We start from the raw sequence: 17,117 nt of genomic DNA, 5'->3' as shown, positions 1-17,117 counted from the left end.
GATCACTCTGGTTGTTATTAGTCACGTATAGTGAAACCTGTGAGAGCCGGAACTTGACGGAACTGCCTTGTTTCTCTGGGTCTTGCAAGTTTCTACCTTTGACAGGGTGCAGTCTTACAACTTTTTATCTCTCCTTTTAGTGGGAAATATTTGCATTTTCCTTCTCTGACAGGTTTCCGCCTTACACAGTTTCTGGCTTTCGAAAGTTTTACTGTATTACCTTTTCAAGCTGGCATATTCTAGGATGGCGATATTGACATTGGGATTTAAATACTTGTAGTGTAGACTTTAGGTGACCCTTCAGAAAGTGCCCATCAGGCTGGACTAAGCAGAATGAGCATTTTTGCGGGAGGTGAGGTTTGGGTTTCTGCCGCAGAGGGAGATATATGCGTGCTTGCATGGACTACAGGAGGCAATGACAGGACTCAGGAGGCAAGGTCGTGACTGAGTGTTGAAGGGCCAGGGGAAGTAGTCGGCCAGTGTGCACTGGGCCACGATACACTTTTCAGATCCAGTCATATTTACATGGGCTCATACGAATGCTCAGTGAACACTCGAAAGTGTGCTGTAAGACTACCTGGCTGGCAAAACAAAGGCAGGTTCTGGGTGATTCTAAAGCAAAGATGCATCACTCATCCAACTCAGTGACAAAATGGCTAGCTTCAAGGCAAAAGAGGGTTTATCTTTTTTTTTTTTTAAGTAGCTTTGCTGTTTAAACACAGGGTATCCTAGGGTTAAGCAGAACTTAATTACATGGCATCTTTCCTGAACATAAAGTCCAGTCCATGTCAACACTGGGAGCCATGACTTGGATTCCAGAGAACCAGGGTGTGAGTGGGGTGGAGTGCAGTTCTGGCCCTGTTGTAATCAGTTCACGCTATTTCTTTTCAGTTGAATATTGGCATTTGGGTTCATAATAGCTGCCCATGTGAAAAATGGTAATCATTTGAATCTAATAGTAAAAGAAGAAAAACAGGAAGCTCTCAAAGACCTCTTGCTGGGTCATCTAAAAATAAATAGGAATAGGTTTTTAGAATCGAATTGTTCTCCCGGTAAAGAGTGTGATTCATAAATGTTGGCTATGCCACTATACTAATTGATTCAATCAGAATGAATCATGCCCTGGATTTTACTTAATTGCCTTGATAGAATATACAGCAGTTCATGTGACACTCCTGGGCCCCTCCTGCCACTTAAGCAGGGCCCATATTACTTTCAATTTCCACTTAGAAACTAATTCGAGACTACTACTGATTCAGAAAACCTATTTCCACACAGAATGGTCCCAAGTTCTTAATTTCTCTTAATTAAATTACTTGGCAACCAAAAATGTTTATTTTCAAAACTTTCAGAACTTCCAAAAATTTCTTTCTTGCTTTGAAAAAAAAAAAACTTTTTTTTGAAGGTTTATAAATAGCAACTTTTTCCAGTTAGCACAGTTCCTAATCAGAGCAATGAGGGATAGGTTCACGGTGGCATTAATTTGGCAGCTGGGTCCTGCCCGGGATATTTTCAGATTATTCCATATACTTACAGTTTAGATTAGCACAAAAACTCTATGTGCAGTTCAGGCCTGGCACCTCCCTTTATGCTGAAATTATATTATGTAGTATTTTATTGTTCTTCACTAACTGTGTTAACTCTACAAGGCCTGCGAGGTAATGCTATGTAGGAATGCACTGATACAACTTTGAGTTTTGCGTTCTATTAAATAACTGTAGAAAAATCTAGCATCAGTTACTATTTAGACATTTTTAAAGAAAATGTATTGAATGCTATCATTGACCGGTTTCTTAGTTACCTATGGCTGCCATAACAGCAAGAACACAAGTGGGTGGTTTTAAAGAACAGGAATTTACTCTCTCAGTTCTGGAGGCCAGAAGTCCAAATCAGGGTCTTGGCCAAGTTGATTCCTTTTATGGGCCTCTCCCTTTGTTTCTGGTGACTGCTGTCGATCTTTGGCATTCTTTGATGTTCCTTGGCCTTCCTTGGCATCTGTCTTCCCCTTGTGTGTCTCTGTATCTATTCAGCTCTTTTTATAACTCGGACATGATTAGGTTTCGAACCCACCCTACTCTGGTGTGGTCTCATTAGCATAACAAAGAAACCCCTATTTTCAAACAGGGTCATATTTATAGGGGTTAGGATTTCAAAACAGATTTTGAGGGGACACAGTCCAATCCATAACAAGCAATATTACTAAAGACAGATCCAGGGGGAGAGTAGTTCCAGGGAGGGGTAGGAAGGGGTAGCTCACACAGGACCGAGTGGGCCATGGTGCAACTTTTGGTCTGCATGCTAATAGCAGTAAAATGCTATCAAAGGGTATTACAGACGGGGGTGACTTAATGGTGTCTTTAAGCCAATTGCTGTGCTGTGGTGTAAAATATGAACTTGAGGTGGGAATGAGACAAGAATGGAGGGAGGAAGGCCAGTTAGAAGGCTGTCTGGAAGTCCAGGAGAAACATAATGGTGCCTTGAACTAGGTTTGGCATGATGCTGTAAGTGGAGAGGAGTGGATGGAGATAGGAGGTAATGACAAGGATTTGATGCTGAAGTGGAGATGGGATATAGAAGGAGCAAAGCCTCAAGGAATGACCCTTAGAAGAACAGAGGCCACTGGGAATGGGAGTTGGAGTTGGTGCTGTGAAGATGTGTGAGATGTCTTTGTCACTAAAGAGAGTGGTTGGTGCTCAGAGAAGAGGCCTGGGCTGGAGGTCAAAACACAGTGTCAGATTCCCATGGATGGAAGTTAGAGTGCTGGGCATGGATGACCCTGCTTTTGGAGAGAGGGCAGAGTGAGGAGAGGGGTTGGGATTGAGCTTTGAGGATCTTCCACATTGAAAACCTGGGTTGTTGTTAGCTGCCATGGAGTCGGACCCCAACTCATAGTGACCCATGCACAATGAAACAAAACCCTGCGCAGTCCCGCACCATCCCCACAGTTGGTTATAGATCAGACCATCGTGATCCAGAGTTTTCGTTGGCTGATCTTCCGAAGTAGATTTCCAGGCCTTTCTTCCTAGTCCATCTTAGTCTGGAAGCTCCACTGATACCTGTTCAGCATCACAGCAACACACAGGCCTCCACTGACAGATGGGTGGCGGGTGTACTTGAGGTGCATTGGCTGGGAGTCAAAACCAGGTTTTCTGCATGGAAGGTGAGAATTCTACCACTAAACCACCACTACCCCCTAGAAAACCCTGGGTAGAGACAATAAAAGAATGTAGCCAGAAAGGCAGGAGAAAAACCAGGATAGTATGTATGTCCGGGATGCCAAGGACAGAGAGTGTTTCCGGAAGTGGCCACTAGGGTTGAAGGCTGCCTATGAGAGGGCAAATGACACAGGGCTGGTGAAAACACTGAATTTAATGTCCTTGAAGCCAACAATGAATTTAGAGAGAGCCGTTTTAGAATAATAACAGAGGCTAAGCCAGACTGGATGAGATGAAGAGAGAGTGGCAGGTGAGAAAATTAGAGGCCAGAAAGTAAAGTTAACATTTGAGAGAATGTTAACTGTGGAGAAAGGACATGTGGGAAACTGTTCAGAGGATAGGGTGGATCAAGGGTTACTTATTTTTTTTAAGAAGGAGCAGCTTGACTATGTTTAAATGCTGAAGAGAGCATCTGGTAGAAAAGAAGAGGTGAAGCAGGCATGAGAAGGTATCATTTATACCTGAGGTTGGCCCGCTGCCTGGTTTTGTAAATAAAGTTTTATTGGAACATACCAAACCCATGCGTTTACATATCATCTATGGCTGCTTTTGTGCTGCACTGGTAGAGTTGAGTAGTTGCAACAGAGACCCTATGACCTGCAAACAGAGCTGGGACTAGAGTCAGGTGAATAAGGCACCTAGGCCACCAAATTTAAGGATGTACTCACTCTGGGTGCCAACTCTGCACTGGCCAAACCTGAGTGGGAGTGCAAGCAGCAGGAAGCAGAGGACAAGGGAAACCTTGCAGCAGCAGGTCTGCCACACAGTGGAGGGTGAATGTCTAGACATAGCACAGGGGAGAAAGAGGATGGTCTACCACCTCCTGACCCCACAGTTGATGGGAGAGTAGACAGTTGCTACCAGTAAGGAGGACACAGGAAGCAGTCTCCTTGGGGACCACACACCATCACTTAGGACATGATACACATTTTCTAGGATAGTGAGTCTTGGGTAATTTCCTTGCTACATTAAAAAGCTGTTACCAACTTTCTTAGTCATTATCAACACAGAGTCTCAAGGTTTTTTTCCCCCTAGCAGAAGTGCTTTGAGCCCTCAGATCCATAAACGTTTGCCCCCCAACGTTTTGTTTACATGTACAGGAAAGATTTGCTCAGTAGCCTCGTGAGGAGCCCTCAATTTTACAACAGCCATGTTTCAAGAAGCAATAATATCCCAGAATCCTATCTAGAATTTTACAGAGACTGAATAGACACTCCAACAGAAGCTAAGAGCAAAGAGAGGTCTCCTTTCTGAAGCTTGTAGGTGCCCTGGAGGGAAATCAACAAGAAATTAAAGACAACTCATCAAAACTCTATCCCTGAAAGAATAAATACACTCAGCCAGGAAAGAAGCCTATTAGAGAGAGATGAAAATCTGTTGGCATCTCTTAGATGGTGAAAAAAGAAAAACAAGAATTTGGGGAGAGGGAATGGCTTCCTATGTTTCACCTGTTTAATTTGTACTTAATTATTCCAGTTTTTTTTTTCCAGTTTAAAAAGAGAGTGACAGCCATTCAGGTATTAAAAATGATGGATTCCAAAGGAAACCATTTTCTTCTTTTTTTTCCAGAGCTACTAGAAATCTCTAAATGAGTCTGTGTTTCATTTCCTGTCTTGGAAAAATGGCTAAGAGAAGCATCGGTTATCTCCATCTCATATTAAATCCCTACTATTAGTTTGCCTACATGGGCCACTTCATATCACTTAATACATTTATCAATGTCCTTTTTACCGTTATCATCTCTGGACAGTTTCTGTACATTTCCTGTAGCTCTCAGCCTTGCCATCCTCACAGTCCCAGACTTTCCCCAACTATTTGGAGTAAGACCGTTTAATTATTTCCACAGACAAGACAGTGCTGCTGTGCATGTTTTGATAGAGCCAGAGGTGCACGCTTTTCAAGGACCATTTCTGCTTTTGACGCAGATGTGGTCGTTAGCCCAGTGATGTTCAAAATATCTCCATAGGCGAAAACCTATTAAACCTGCTTTCCACTTGATTTAATGTTAGCTTTCTTCTTTCAAAGAACAAACAACCTTAGAATATTTGCCCTTGATCATGCTTGTTTCATTCAAATTAAACCAAAAATCCATTGCCATCGAGTCGATTCTGACTCATAGTGACCCTATAGGACAGAGTAGAACTGCCCCATGGGTTTTCCAAAGCTTGCCGTAATGTTTATGAAAGCAAACAGCCACATCTTTCTCCTGTGGAACAGCTGGTCATTTCAAACCGCCGACCTTTCGGTTAGCAGCCGAGCACTTTAACCACTGCTCCAACTTGCTGCTTCTAGTGGGCCTTTTCATGTTGAGTCTAAAAGAAATTATGCGTTTAGTTCAATCATCAATGCTTTTCAGTGTGAAGCTAAAATATTGCCAATGCAAAGCCTTGGCCCGCCTCTCCCCCCACCCCACACGTCAGTTTGTCGTACTGTGGGGTGTGTTGCTGTGATGCTGGAAGCTATGCCACCAATATTCAAATACCAGCAAGGTCACCCATGGTGGACACATTTCAGCTGAGCTTCCAGACTAAGACAGACTAGGAAGAAGTACCGGCCGTCTACTTCTGAAAAAAAAAATAATAATAACCAGTGAAAACCTTAGGAATAGCAGAGGATCAGAAGGGATCAGTTCCTGGAAAAGGACATCATGCTTGATAAAGTAAAGAGTCAGTGAAAAAGAGGAAGACCCTCCATGAGATGGATTGACACAGTGGCTGCAACGATGGGCTCAAGCATAACAACGATTGTGAGGATGGTGCAGGACTGGGCAGTTGTTTCATTCTGTTGTGCGTAGAGTCACTATGAGTCGGAATAGACTTGACAGCACCTGACAACAATGCCTTGGCATGCTTGCAATGTATATGTAGACAAATTTACTACAGAGATCTAGAAAGCAACTGCAGGTACCTCACCAAATAAAGCCATGGATTTCTGCACTATGCCCACTCCCCAAAATTGTACTTACTAAAGGACTTAACAAGTTCTGTCTGGGGCCCTCCACTAGACAGTTTGTGGTGGAGTCCACTTTTGTATGTGGCCAGCAGGATGGCTTGAGTATAGGTTATGAGGGTGACAGCCCAATGCAGCTGGCTGGAGATAGGACATGGGGATGAGGAACACAATGAAAAAAGAGCAAACTCCTTCCCAAACTGCTCCTCTCCTTCCTGGACTATCATTTCATCTGCTGACATTTTTATTGTGGACCCCAAAGTGTATCCACTTAACTGAATTTCTGTCTTCACCTCATGTATATCTCTTTTATAGCACCTAACATAGACACTCTGTCATAGGTATTTATATACCGGACTCTCCACTCTCTCACTTCTCCTCACACTCAAGGCTGAGGACTAGACCTTTCGTAAGCTTTGTACCACCGTTGTGTAGCTTGTCTTGATATTTTTGGTAGTTGCCATCGAGTTGGCTCTGGCTCATGATGACCTTACATATAACAGAACAAAGCATTGCCTGGTCCTGTGCTATCTTTATGATCGTTGGTATGTTTGAGGCATGATTTTGGCTATTGTGTCAATTCATCTTATGGAGGGTTTCCCTCGTTTTCGTTGACCCTCTATTTTACCAAACATGGTGTTCTTTTCTAGCCATTGGTCTTTCCTGATGATGTGTCCAAACTAAGTGAGCAGAAGTCTTGCCGTCCTTGCTTCTAGGGAGTATTCTGGTTGTATTTCTTCTAGGGCCGATGCTTGTCATAATACACAGTTGGTATTTAATAAATCCCTACTGATGGATAAATGCACAGTCTCCCGATGCCTTGTCAGCTCCGGGGCCTCTGAATCTTATAATCAAAGACTAGTTTGTAAAACTGTATATTCATGAGGACAATGTATTATTTCCATTTGATCCCAAAGTATCACATTTCCCTATAAAGTGATTTCCTTAAAACAGACTTGCAACAGGTGAAGAAAAACTAGAGGGCTAGATTTCTAAAACCCATGTTCTTTATATCTACTAGCTTTCTTAATTTAAATAGAAACTTTGGTCATGCTGATAAACACCAACGTCATCTCTGGTTTTTGACTGATGAATCACTATTTAGGAAAACAACCATTTGACTATGTCTGCCTGTAGGCCTGAAATGTGAGTGAGCGTGTTCCCTGGACCAGGCTTCCTCTGAAAGTGAATGTTTGTGTTTTGATTGCAGAATTCATCCCGCAGGCATTTGGAATGCCCTTATCCCAAGTCATTGCAAATGACCGGGCCTATAAACTCAAGCAGGACTCACAGAAGGATGAGCAGAAGGATGCATCGGATTTTGTGGCGTCTCTTCTCCCATTTGGAAATAAAAGACAAAACAAAGAACTCTCAAGCAGTAACTCATCTCTCAGCTCAACCTCAGAAACACCAAATGAGTTGACATCACCTAACACCCCGGAACCGGCTCCTAGGGCCAGGAGGAGGGTGAGTAGGCCCAGCGTTTTCTCTGACGCTGATGTTAGGAAAACTGAGGGTGTATAGGGTTATTCCTTGAGTCTTTGGTCACATGAAACATGGAAATGTAGTTCAGGTCCAGGAATCGGTCAACCACCCCGTTCAGCGAGAATTCGCACTGGCACCCTCTTGAAGCCTTTTCTGACACCTCTCAAAGCTATTGGGTGGCCCTCCTTTGTTAGGCCCATGCCCCATGATATCTGGAACATCCTACATTGCCATTGGTCCCATCTATTGTCATCTTCTGTAGTCTTGCTAGACTTGCCCACTGAATTCTGAGGCCTGAGGGCAGGGACTGGTGTTTGGTCAAACTCACCACCTCCAGGCTGAAAACCATGTCTGGCTGAATGAATTGGCTACATGTGGGTCTCCATAAAAAAGAGATTTTTCTGTATCCACTGGAAGAATGATTTTTTTTTTAATCAAATAGCACTGTAGAAAGATATATATGTACATCCTGGTCGCATAGTATTTAAGCACTCAGCTGCTAACTGAAAGGTTGGCTGCTCAAACCCACCCAGTAGCTCTGAAAGAGAAAGACCTGGCGATCTGCTCCAGAAAAAATTACGACTTAGGAAACCCTCTGGGGCAGTTCTACTCTGTCACACAGGGTCACTATGGCTCAGAATTGGCTTGATGGCAGCCGACAACAACATGTGTATATGTATCTCCTCTATGAAATCAGTACTGTGATGGTGTGGTTCCTTTTACTGAGTGAGTACTGTGTTCTAGAAACTGATCTATGATTTGTTTGTCATTTCAAATTTCAAATCAGGCAAACTGCATTTTTCAGGCCAGCTGGTTGGTGATTGGCTGAGTCAGTTCATAAGCATCACTAAAATGTCTTAGGTCGCTAGGAGATCCCCTCTGCTGCCTTTCGTCTCATCTAGTGGCCCCAAATCTTTTCCTCCTCTAGCCATTGACTACTGCCCTCCTTCAAACCCCAGACACTCCCCTACTGAAAATCCCCATTTCTCAATCAGCCCCAATATTCAGCACTTCTCTGAGGTCCGGGGCACTTGATGGAATACTTGAATTTACATGATGAAATTGTACTTTCAGCCCATCATTGTTTCTCAGACTGTGTGTATAAACCCATCAGGCAATAAAACCAAAGTCTAAATCTGAGCATGCTGGGAATCTGGGGCTTAGGCAATGGGCCTCTCAGTGCCCTCTGCTGTGCCCAGGCCCTGCTAGGACGTGAGCAGCCAACTTGCCTGTTTCGTGAAAAGATGGGTGGTTACAGCAGATACGAATAGTGGTCAGCTGGCTTCTTCTCAGCCTTCCCCATTCCTAGCACACTAGCTCACCTTCCACCTGCCAGCACTTTGTCTCTTTGCTGAGGGCTTTCTCTCACTCATAGAGCCTCCCAGCTCATGCAGATGGCAAACAATAAGTACTGAGACACTAACACCACTTCCCTGCCCCAGCCAGGAGCTCCCTTTAACCAATGACTCTTGGGAGTGGTGTATAAATACCCTAGTTCTCTCGCTCCTTAGCAGGGATAGCTCTGAGGTACTCTACACTGTCTCCTAGAGTTCCCCAGGGGCATTGAGCTCCACTTGCCCAAAGTGGTCATTGATAATGCTCCCTTCATTGGCTGCCTTCCCTTCTCCACTCCCTTACAAGTGTTTCCTGGGCCCGCCTCCTTAATAAAGCACTTCATGCTGCTTCTGGGGGAAACCAAACTAAGACAGCTTTATGGAATCCTCTTATTTTAAAATCTACTTCCTGCAATCATAGTTGAACTTTTTTGTTCACAAGATGTCTATGACTATCTCATTCATTATGCGATTTTTGTTGTTGTTGCTAACCTGTGTTTCAAGAAATGAAGTGGTTGGGCCAAAATATTTTAATTTTATGTTTCCCATCTCTTGTCTTCCATTTGGAAAATACTGTCTGTGTTGAAATCGTAACTGCCATTATTTCACCCTATGTTGTGTTGGCTCCTTTTTCAAAAGGCATTTCCCCCCCTTTTTAATATAGAAACAGCACAATTAAATCAAGCAGTGTTATTTCAAGTGTGATAACTAGTCATGGGCGAGAGGATTCATTGGCTAGCATCTGAGGGAGGTGGTTTTTATTTTCCCTGTTTGTACTCTCGGTTCATGCCTGTGTATGATTTATAGGGTGCGATGTCAGTGGATTCTATCACAGATCTTGATGACAATCAATCTCGACTCCTGGAAGCTTTGCAGCTCTCCTTGCCAGCTGAAGCGCAAAATAAAAAAGAAAAAGCCAGAGATAAGAAACTCAGTCTGAATCCTATTTACAGACAGGTCCCCAGACTGGTGGACAGCTGCTGTCAGCATCTGGAAAAGCATGGTAAGTAGCGTAGTCCCTAGACCATCAAGTACCAAAAATGTGCCTTTACCCAAGCAGCATTCATTTAACCATCCAATTGCAATTTTTGTGCCTTCGATCAGACTCTGGGCTGAAATTTCCTTTGTGAAGAAAGTTTACGGATATGAGTGGTTGCTTAAGAGATTACAGGGCTAAACAAGATTGTAGGGGAAAGTCTGTGTTCAGACTGCTAAGTCACCAGAATTCCTCAGAAGGGAGTCTGGAGGCCAAGTGATTTGGGGAAAGGGTGGGGTCTGTTGGCTGAATCTGTCCCCAAGGCCCCCTTCAAACAGAGCAGAGCCACTTTTATCTTCTTTTTATATACATTGAGGTTACTCATTAGGTTTCCTTAAAAAAAAAAATGAGTCCAACGTCTTTAAAAAAAATTATTTGAAAACCATGGCTTAAGTGAATAGAAAATGTATAACTTTTGACAATAGGTTTACATACTGCTAATTGCATTCTTGTAAAAGATGGCCACTTAAAATTTCTTCACCGTGACCTTTTTTGGCAACTCAGTTAACGTGTCGACTTAAAAATAATAGAAAGACAATTCTCTAAAGAATATTCTAAAATTTAGACTTTTGGCTCAGCAAACTGCCATTTCCATAATTTAAATGTGTTTGCTTTATTTAGCCTGCATTTTATGGGCATGAGAAAAAAGTTTCTTAATTGTTGCTTTACTATAAAAATAATATGTTCTCTGTAAAAAATAAAATTTAAAAATAAAAAAGAAGGAACAGAAGAGCAAAGAAAATTCTGAGGGCTACCATGCAGACAAACTAGTGGTAACATTGTCCTGATTTTCCTTCTAATAAAAATGAGACTTTAAGAAAAATTTTTTTGAGATAAATCTAAATTTCTTAACTCAGTTATATATGGAAGTCACATGACAACGTATAAACAACTTAATGAAGTTAATTTGTATTGAAACCTTACCTTATTTGTTTTATACAAAATTTTTAAATTTATCTGTCTCTCCTCCTTGGAAGACAAACTTGAAGACAAGGACAAAGTCAGTCATTTTGAATTCCCAACTCTGAGTATCCTGAGTAACACAGGTAGATGTTTAAGAAATGATATTTGAACGCAGTTGTTTTTAGAAAGTGGCTTAGCAGCTGAAGATTTCAGTACTGTGAATGTGGAAATTCAGTCTAAACTGCACTATGGAGTAGAAAATGGACAAATCCTTTTATAATTATAAATGTCCCCTATAAAGAATATAGAAAATGAACTTTAAGCGTTTTAAGGAATTTTAAGTGAGAAGGTTTCACCCCAATCACTCAAAAATCTAGTGCCAGGTTGAATAACTGCTTTTGTAAAAGAAAATCCCGGGTTTCTTTTTATTTTCTTCTCTGCCTCTACTGGCCTGTATTACAGTTTGTAAAACAGCATTTTTTCAGGCTTGTTTAGAAACAGCGCAGCTCGCTTTCTTGTTTCAAACAGTGAAAATGCAGCTTAGGGCCTAAAGGCAAGAAGACAATCTGGATAACCTTTCAGGGCCCTGATTGTACTCTGGATTTCCAAGGTATTTAGACCAAGTGGCTCCAGAAAAATAAGAGACATGTTCAAATTATTAACGCATATTTATTAAAGCATGTTAATCTTGGTCGCTTTAAACCAACGGGAAAAAAGGAACTCCAAAAACAGCTCTTTTGTAAGATGTTATTTGCCAGATTTTGAAGTGAGTAGCAGAGGGCTTGATTCACTTTAGCCTTGTAAACATTTGTCAAAGATCTTTCCACCCTTCCCAAAATTGGTCTTGGACAGTTGTTTTGACCCCATCAGTATTCATGTCCAAGGAGCCCTGGTGGCACAGAGGTTAACTGCTCCGCTGCTAACCGAAAGGTTGGCTGTTCAAACCCGCTAGTCGCTCTGCAGGAGAAAGATGTGGCAGTCTGCTTCTGTACAGATTACAGCTTTAGAAACCTCATGGGTCAGTTCTATTCTGCCCTCTAGGGTCGCTATGAGTCAGAATCAGCTTGATGGTGATGGGTTTGGTTTTTTATATTCATGTCTACCACCCTTCCCGACATATATTTTACCCAGAGTGTTTCTATACTTTTAGGGCAAAAGTCCTGAGCATCTTTAATTTCCCAGAAGCATACATACCCAAGAAGACAGACATGAAGATAAAGGAGAGGCCTACGAGATTAGCTCTCTGGAATTTAGGCTGGTTTTAGGGTGAGGCCTCCTGCTTATTGTGCCTGCCCTGATTTCTTAAGTCTCTAAGCCTGTGATTCTAGCCCTTCTAGATATAGTTTCCATTTCAATTTCTATGAAAAGGGGAGAAAGGTGATCGCGTTGGTTACTGGGGCAGGACCCCAGCAAAGTCACATGTCTTTGCCGGATTTATGCCTTTTTTGATGTACACCTGTTTTTATCAGTCACTGTCTGAAGTCAAGGTTACTGAAAGCCTAGGCGGTATCTTCTCTTTGAGGAAAATCTCTGTAATGTACGTAGTAGGCTAATATCAGAAATCGGCATTGGCTATCTTTAGGCTGCCATTTGTTTCCCTAAACAAAAAAAGGAAAGCAGATCATAATCAACTGAGATAAATAGGAATTACGGCCATCTATCACCAACTATTGTGTGACACAATGGCCACAACAACAGACTCAAACATACCTATGATCGTGAAGATGGTGTAGGACTGGGCACCATTTTGTTCTGTTGTATATAAGGTCACCATGAGTCAGAGTCGAATCAATGGCAACTACCAACAACAGCGTCAACTACTTATTTTTAACCACATTCATTTTTAACAAGTGGAAAGTGCTATAATTGAGTAAATAATGTCACAGAGATGAGCATTTCTGAGCAGCCTGGAGGAATTTAGCCAACTGAACAGCCCCACCTGTGTAGAAAATGCCCTTATGTGAGATTTCAATTATCTAGAAACTTCAAATATTCAGAAACCATCTGAGAATAAGAAAATAAGAGCAGACAAAATTTAAATTACTAAGACCTAATATACCCAAACCCACTGGGTTGGGTTTTAACATTATATTGGAAACCCTGGTGGCATAGTGGTTAAGTACTACGGCTGCTAACCAAGAGGTCGGCAGTTCAAATCCACCAGGTGCTCCTTGGAAACTCTATGGGGCAGTTCTACTCTGACCTATAGGGTTGCTATGAGTCAGAATTGAGGGCAGTGGGTTTGGTTTTTTGGGTTTTTTAAATATTATATTAGGAGCCCTGGTGGCATAGTGGTTAAGTGCTCGGCTGCTAACCAAAAGGTTGGCAGTTAGAACCCACCAGCACTCTGTGGGAGAAAGATGTGACAGTCTGCTTCCATAAAGATTACAGCTTTGAAACCCTATGGGGCAGTTTTCCTCTGTCCTACAGGGTCACTATGAGTCAGAATCAACTTGACGGCAACGGGTTATCACTTTATATGAAATAAATGGACAAGAAAAACATGTAATTGACACCAGAGTGTCCAAATCCAGATGGTGGAGAAATCTATAGTGGGAAATCAATTCCATGTCTTCATCAAACAAATTACAAGGAAAAAATAAACAAAGGGGGAAACAAACATATAGATTTAAAAAAAATAGATTAAAAGAGGTTTATTCCTATATAGGCATATCAACCTATCATAGTTTATGAATCTTATGTGGATGGTGACTGAAAATTATAAGAAACTATTGTTAAAAACGTCAATGTGTGATAGTGATATGATTTAAGAGACCTAATGTTTTAGATTTTTTTTTAATGTTTTAGAAAGCAGCTCTGGTAGAGCAATGGTTAAGCACTCAATTGTGAACCAAAAAGTCTGTAGTTGGAACCCACCAGCTGCTCCACAGGTGAAAAGACCTGGCAGTCTGCTTCCATAAAGATTACACCCTTGGAAACCCTATGGGGCAGTTTTACTATCTCCTATAGGGTTGCTATGAGTTCAGATCAACTTGAAGGTGCACAACACACACACACAATCTTTTACAGCAGGATTTCTCAACCTTTGTAGTATCTATGTTTTGGACCATATAACTCTTTGCTATATGTGTTGCCCCTATAATCCCACTTCTAAAACTTGACCCTAAAAAAATTAGAAATGTGACTAAAGACCTATGCGTGGAGTTGTTCATAAAACCAAAAGCCAAATCCATTGCCTTCGAGTCGATTCCAACTCATAGTGACCCTATAGGACAGAGTAGAACCACCCCATAGGGTTTCCAAGAGTAGTCGGTAGATTCGAATGGCCAACCTTTTGGTTAGTTAGCAGCTGAGCTCTTAACCACTGTGCCACCAGGGCTCGGAATTATTTATAGTAGGGTCATTTATAATGTTGGGGAATCTATTTGATAATGTAATAGGAAGTAAATGGTAACACATTCATGTAATATTTTGCATTTATTTTATATGATATTTGCAAGGTTTTTACTGGCATGAAAATTCTAGTGGCATAATATTGAGAGATTCCATCTCACTCAACAAGGCTGGCATTAATCCAAAAAACACAAAATAATAAATGTTGGAGAGGCTGCGGAGAGATTGGAACTCTTATACACTGCTGGTGGGAATGGAAAATGGTACAACCACTTTGGAAATCTATCTGGCGTTATCTTAAACAGTTAGAAATAGAACTACCGTACAACCCAGAAATCCCACTCCTCGGAATATACCCTAGAGAAATAAGAGCCTTCACACAAACAGATATATGCACACCCATGTTTATTGCAGCTCTGTTTACAATAGCAAAAAGCTAGAAGCAACCAAGTTGTCCATCAACGGATGAATGGTTAAATAAATTGTGGTATATCCATACAACGGAATACTACGCATCGTTAAAGAACAGTGACGAATCTGTGAAACATTTCATAACATGGAGGAATCTGGGAGGCATTATGCTGAGTGAAATTAGTCAGAGGCAAAAGGACAAATATTGTATAAGACCACTATTATAAGATCTTGAGAAATAGTATAAACTGAGAAGGACACATACTTTTGTGGTTACGAGGGGGAGAGGGAGGGAGGGTGGGAGAGGGTATTTTACTGATTAATTAGTAGATAAGAACTGCTTTAGGTGAAGGGAAGGACAGTACTCAATACATGGAAGGTCAGCTCAACTGGACTGGACCAAAAGCAAAGAAGTTTCCGGGATAAACTGAATGCTTCAAAGGTCATCGGAGCAAGGGCGGGGGTTTGGGGACCATGGTTTAAGGGGACTTCTAAGTCAATTGGCAAAATAATTCTATTAAGAAAACATTCTGCATCCCACTTTGAAATGTGGCGTCTGGGGTCTTAAATGCTAACAAGCGGCCATCTAAGATGTATCAATTGGTCTCAACCCACCTGGATCAAAGGAGAATGAAGAACACCAAGGTCACACGATAATTAAGAGCCCAAGAGACAGAAAGGACCACATGAACCAGAGACCTACATCATCCTGAGACCAGAAGAACTAGTTGGTGCCCGGCCACAATCGATGACTGCCCTGACAGGGAGCACAGCAGAGAACCCCTGAGGGAGCAGGAGAACAGTGGGATGCAGACCCCAAATTCTCACAAAAAGACCAGACTTAATGGTCTGACTGAGACTAGAGGAATCCCGGCGGTCATGGTCCCCAAACCTTCTGTTGGCCCAGGACAGGAACCATTCCCGAAGACAACTCATCAGACATGAAAGGGACTGGACAGTGGGTAGGAGAGAGATGCTGATGAAGAGTGAGCTACTTGTATCAGGTGGACACTTGAGACTCTGTTGGCATCTCCTGTCTGGAGGGGGGATGGGAGGATAGAGAGAGAGGGAAGCTGGCAAAATTGTCACAAAAGGAGCGACTGGAAGGGCTGACTCATTAGGGGGAGAGCAAGTGAGAGTACGGAGTAAGGTGTATATAAACTTATATGTGACGGTCTGACTTGATTTGTAAACGTTCACTTGAAGCTCAATAAAAGTTAATAAAAAAATATATATATATATAATATGATCTCAACTATGTTAAAATATGTATATATTGGTTGGAAAGAAATAAACCAAAATATTATGAGCGATTATTTCTGCATCAGGTATTTTTTAAATATTTTATTTTTCATATTTTTCTAGCACTTGTTTTTATTATGATCAGAAAAACAAGAAATATCCATTTTAAAACTTGGTACAAGAACTAAAAATCCATATAAAATTCATTTGTACATCACTATTCAAACAATAAAGAAATGCTGTGTTATCTTCCTTCGTAAGGAGAAGGCCAGGAAATACATAATATCACATGGAAATTTTTCCATCAGAAACACTGAAACAAAATGTTCCTGGTGTTGAAAGACCCGGAGAATATAAAGGGCGGGATAAGTAAGCATTTGCTTACATCCTATCGCTCTACGTGTTACACAGTTACGCTGGCATTCTGTTTGATTTCCTCCAGAGTGCTAAGTACTAAAGCAGGACTGTTGATTTTGTTTGCTTCTTTGCAGGTCTTCAGACAGTGGGGATATTCCGAGTTGGAAGCTCGAAAAAGAGAGTGAGACAAGTAAGTGCAAAGTGAATATAATATTGTACGTTTCATTTGACTTCCAACCAAATGACCTTGTGCAGAGTTCAAGCTTATGAAAATCCATTTCTGATCATCTCTTTTTGACCCTCCTACCTACCCAATTGAGTCGATGGCAACAGGTTTGATTTTTTTTTTGACATAACCAAAAAAAAAAAAAAAAAAAACCCTTGCCTTCACATTGATTCTTAATCCCAGGAGGTGAAAGGCAACAACTCAGAAACTCAGAAAGGTTGTCATTGAGTTAGGACCAAATGCTTAAAAGCAAAATGTCTGGGTGTGCCCATATCATGTCCAATGAAACAAAGCTAATTTATAATCATCTTATGGAGCTGTAAAGCAGGAGATTCAGAGAGTATCTGGACAGGAAGTGGTTAAAAAAAATTTTATTTATTTATTTATTTTTTATTTTTTAGTACCCATTATTATCGTAAAATGTTGTTAGGTGCCGTGGAGTCAGTTCTGACTCATAGTGACCTTATGAACAACAGAAAGAAACCCTGCCCGGTCCTGCGCCATCCTCACAATCATTGTTATGCTTGAGCCCATTGTTGCAGCCATTGTGTCAGTCCATCTCGTTGAGAGCCTTCTTTTTATTTGATGACTTTACCAAGCACGCT

The 17,117-nt window shown here is 41.5% G+C and overlaps 1 protein-coding gene across 3 annotated transcripts in view; it reads left to right on the top strand.

Moving 5' to 3' along the window:
• Positions 1–17,117, top strand: part of ARHGAP6 (Rho GTPase activating protein 6) — a 501,871-nt gene that overhangs the window by 442,117 nt on the left and 42,637 nt on the right. For all 3 annotated transcript variants that reach the window (XM_003415990.3, XM_064277957.1, XM_064277958.1), the window contains exons 4-6: positions 7,375–7,631; positions 9,791–9,986; positions 16,421–16,476. In XM_003415990.3, the coding sequence (XP_003416038.3) occupies positions 7,375–7,631; positions 9,791–9,986; positions 16,421–16,476 (509 nt within the window). The remainder of the gene's footprint in view (positions 1–7,374; positions 7,632–9,790; positions 9,987–16,420; positions 16,477–17,117) is intronic.

Source organism: Loxodonta africana, chromosome X, assembly GCF_030014295.1.
Source record: "Loxodonta africana isolate mLoxAfr1 chromosome X, mLoxAfr1.hap2, whole genome shotgun sequence".
Taxonomy (NCBI): Eukaryota; Metazoa; Chordata; class Mammalia; order Proboscidea; family Elephantidae; genus Loxodonta; species Loxodonta africana.
Note: the sequence above shows the minus strand (reverse complement) of the source record. Positions and strands in the feature narration are given on the sequence as shown.